At 38.9% G+C, this 3,820-nt stretch overlaps 1 protein-coding gene across 1 annotated transcript; it reads right to left on the bottom strand.

The window, feature by feature from the left end:
• Positions 1-319: 319 nt before the first annotated feature.
• On the bottom strand, positions 320-3,450 carry LOC108683206. The gene is made up of 4 exons (XM_018172500.1): positions 3,346-3,450; positions 1,479-1,869; positions 935-1,096; positions 320-355 (listed from the first exon to the last, which is right to left on the bottom strand). Exons 1-4 carry the CDS (start codon positions 3,447-3,449, stop codon positions 320-322), a joined length of 693 nt encoding a protein of 230 aa, XP_018027989.1. The 5' UTR covers position 3,450.
• Between the last annotated feature and the right edge of the window lie 370 nt (positions 3,451-3,820).

Raw genomic sequence — 3,820 nt, 5'->3', positions numbered from 1 at the left:
TGCAACAGAGAACCAACAGTGCAACAACAATGCAACAGATTAACAACAGTGCAACAACAATGCAACAGATTAATAATAATGCAATTGAATAACAAAATTGCAACAACAAGCAATAATTAACTTGGCTGACTTGTCAATAGACTTGTTAGCAGACTCGTTAGTAGACTTGTTAGTAGGCTTGTTGTGTTGCAGCACATCAACAACGGTGCAATAGGTTAGTAGCACATTCTGATTATAACGAGTCAAAAGAGGAGACTCACGTTCGTCCATGTTGCCGCCCTATTTAGCAGCACCCCAGTTCATTCTGATTATAACGAGTTTAAGTAGGAGACTCGCATTCGTCCATGTTGCCGCCCTATTTAGCATCACCCCAGTTCATTCTGATTATAACGAGTTTAAGTAGGAGACTCGCATTCGTCCATGCTATAGCCCTATTTAGCATCACCCCAGTTCATTCTGATTAAAACGAGTTTAAGTAGGAGACTCACATTCGTCCATGCTATAGCCCTATTTAGCATCACCCCAGTTCATTCTGATTATCATTAATGTGTGCTTACCAGAATATAGACTATAATCTGGACCAATAAACTGTGTCCAATAGACTTAATAGTCCAATAGATTGTGGGCTTAGCGGACTATTATTTATGGTTTGGTGGGTTTAGTAGACTTGTTAAGTTTGGTGGGGTTAGCTTGCAAGGTAGGACTTATATAATAGTGAGCTCATTTTACTAGGTAAGCTTAGTGGGACTGGTCGGATTGTTAGGCTCTATAGAGTTGTGGTCTTAGTGGCAGATAGATTATTATGATAAAATAATTATCAATATTATTTGTAGATAGAAAAATTGATGCTGATTCTTCGCCGTTCTAACAACCGGCATCAATAGATCGCTTATAAGTTATACGATTACTTATTTCAACAGTTTCTAAAACATACCTTCGTTTGGTTGCCAGGACTGAGAACCGTCGTGCCAGGTTTTGCTTGCAGCTCAAATCTACGCCGCAGTTCTGGGTCTGTGAAGTTCCAGTACTCGTAGAAATTGATCACTTCTTTCCACTGCTGTGCGTACACGCTCGAGAAGTTTGCCGTCGCTTCTATCTGATGGAAGTAGCATAGGGTATTGGTAAGTTAAGATTGTAAGTTATGTTCATGATCGTAACTTTAAAAATAATGTTTTTCGACCATATTTTAAATACGGTAAGTATCAAATTTCACCGTGCATTCGTTGTTATAGTATCGGTCGTGATGGAGGAAAGGATTCTATAGTTTGGTTTCTGCAGGGTGGCCTCTTGCCTTCAGTGCACAGACGCCATCTTTCACTTAATAAACATTTTGGTGCCCAACGGTTGGACGACGATTTCATTTTTGAATACACACACTGATGCAAAAATCTGGAACCAGTATATTAACTCAATATAAATCAATTATTTAGAGCGAATTAAAAAAATGTTATGAACGTGTGCAGGAAATGCTGACTTACTGATGCGCTGGCATGTGCATCAGTGTGATCAGTATTCTCCAGCCAGCTCGCCTCCTGCATGATCACGAAGGATTTTTGTAGGACAACGTCCATGTCATCAATATCTTTTTTTGCCGCCATCTCGTCTGTCGGGTTTCGGCTGGAGTTGGTCACGACCTCAGCTGTGCTGGAGACGCCGGGTGTCGTGCCGGGAGTATCAGAAGTTGACGCACTTTCTGAAGAGCTCGTGGTGACACCTGTAGCGCCGGCATCTGTCGTGGTGACATCTGTCGTGGTGGCATCTGTCGAGATGTCATCTGTCGAGCTGACTTCTGTCGAAACTGTCGTGTCATCGAGCAGCTCTCCCTCCTGTCTTTCGTGCACGCCAAGGTACTCATCCAGGTGTTCTCTGCTGCACAACGTACGGAGCGGAGTTCCTTTCAGTCAAATATAAACAATGAAAAACTGCCAGGTGTAAGTTTGAATTATGTTTCGTATTTTGTTCGTTCAAACACAAGAAATATTTTCTCAGATTTGTTGAATGAAACTATTCAAGGTAGAATTTTAATGAGACTTGATTTTGTTCCGCTCCGAACATCTACTCATCCTAAATAAAATTTAATTTCTTATAGAGATGTACGGAATCATATTGTCGTAAACGACTGAAATTTCCAGATAAATAACTCGAAGAATGTGTTAACTTGGCGTATTTTGTGAAAGAAATGTTTGGCCGTGATTTTTCGGTCATTGAGTCGCTAGATTGATGTCAAAATTTAGGCTTATATGTTGAAACGTCGGAAATCAGAAAACTGCATTAAATTCGACTTTATTTCACACATTTTGTGTATTTCAATGAAATTAACTGACTGGAAATTTGATGATATAGGTGCCTGTGTTCTAGTCTCAAACGTTTTATGTTCGGAAATTATTTAAGCTTGTGTTATTTATTAAAGAGCATGTGTTATTTAATAAAGCCTGTGTTATTTATTAAAGCCTGTGTTATTCATTAAAGCCTGTGTTATTTATTAAAGCCTGTGTTATTTACTAAAGAGCATGTGTTATTTATTAAAGCCTGTGTTAGTAGAGGTAGTAGACAATGCTGGCAGTGACTAGGTGTTGAGGCAGCGACTACAGAGAGAAAGACAGCAGAAATTTTACGTTGTCAAGCAGAGACTAAAAAATAGATGAAATATTTGATATTACATTCGAACAGAAAGAACATGAATGTTTCAAATATCTGCTTTATAGCTAAGAACATTTATGTATATGTGTTGTGAACATATTAGGGCAACATTTTGGTCTGGGTTGCAAGTATTTTTGAGTTGTGAACATATTTCGATTAAGAACATGTTCGAGTTTGTATCATGCTTGGATTGAAATCGAGTATGGGTAGTGAATAATTTTAGAACACGACACTCGTTAGCGTTAAGAACATGTTTCGTCTGAGATTAAGATGGAAAAAAATGTTTCACATGTAGTTATATTTTGGATTCGAACACATTCAGGTTTAGAATATTGTCTGAGATTGTGATCGGGCTGAAAACAAGCTGGAACTCCAACCTAGCAAACACGCTTTCGTTTCTCGCATTTAAACCTCGTATATTACAAGGTATTCTCTGAATGCCTCCTAATTGAATATCTTCATAATTAAGTATTCCTTGAATACCTTAACAATTGCATATTCCTTGAATACCTTCATAATTTAATATTCCTTGAAAACCTTCATAATTGAATGCCTTCATAACTAAACACCTTCATAATTGAATACCTTCATAATTAAATACCTTCATAATTGAATCCATTCATAATTAGATATTCCTTAAATACCTTCATACCTCCGCAAATCTTCCCCCCCCCTGACGCAGCAGGACCACTAGACGGCACCCACCTGAGCCCAGGCAGGGACAGGGCCCGCGATGGCGCGTACAGGGCGCACAGGAGGCCCAGCAGCGTCCCGCACAGCAGGATCAGGGCTCTGCTCTGTCCCACCATTTACGTGTGACCAGAATAGTCACATTATACGTGTGACCAAAATAGACACAAGATACGTGTGACCTCAAGAAATATATCGTAACACTGACACTTGATGTCTGCGATTGTTCCTCAAAGTGAGAGCAAGTATCCATGTTATAGGATTAGGTGAAGAGTTAAGCCCTGAATTTCCGTGATCCGTCCTATAGAAAAGAGTCGAACTTTTGCAATTAATTAAGTTATGCGTTGCCAATAAGGTATTCAATAAACATATAATATTTGTGATGCAATTGTAGCGCGGCAGAGATAAGACACCTTTTACGATTTCATAGAACTTGCGTAATAATTTAGTCATTTTCATTTAATTAGGGTGAAATGAATTAATTTTCATT

Source organism: Hyalella azteca, unplaced genomic scaffold (genome assembly GCF_000764305.2).
Source record: "Hyalella azteca isolate HAZT.00-mixed unplaced genomic scaffold, Hazt_2.0.2 contig10500, whole genome shotgun sequence".
Classification (NCBI taxonomy): Eukaryota; Metazoa; Arthropoda; class Malacostraca; order Amphipoda; family Hyalellidae; genus Hyalella; species Hyalella azteca.
This window is presented reverse-complemented; position numbering and strand designations above follow the sequence as displayed.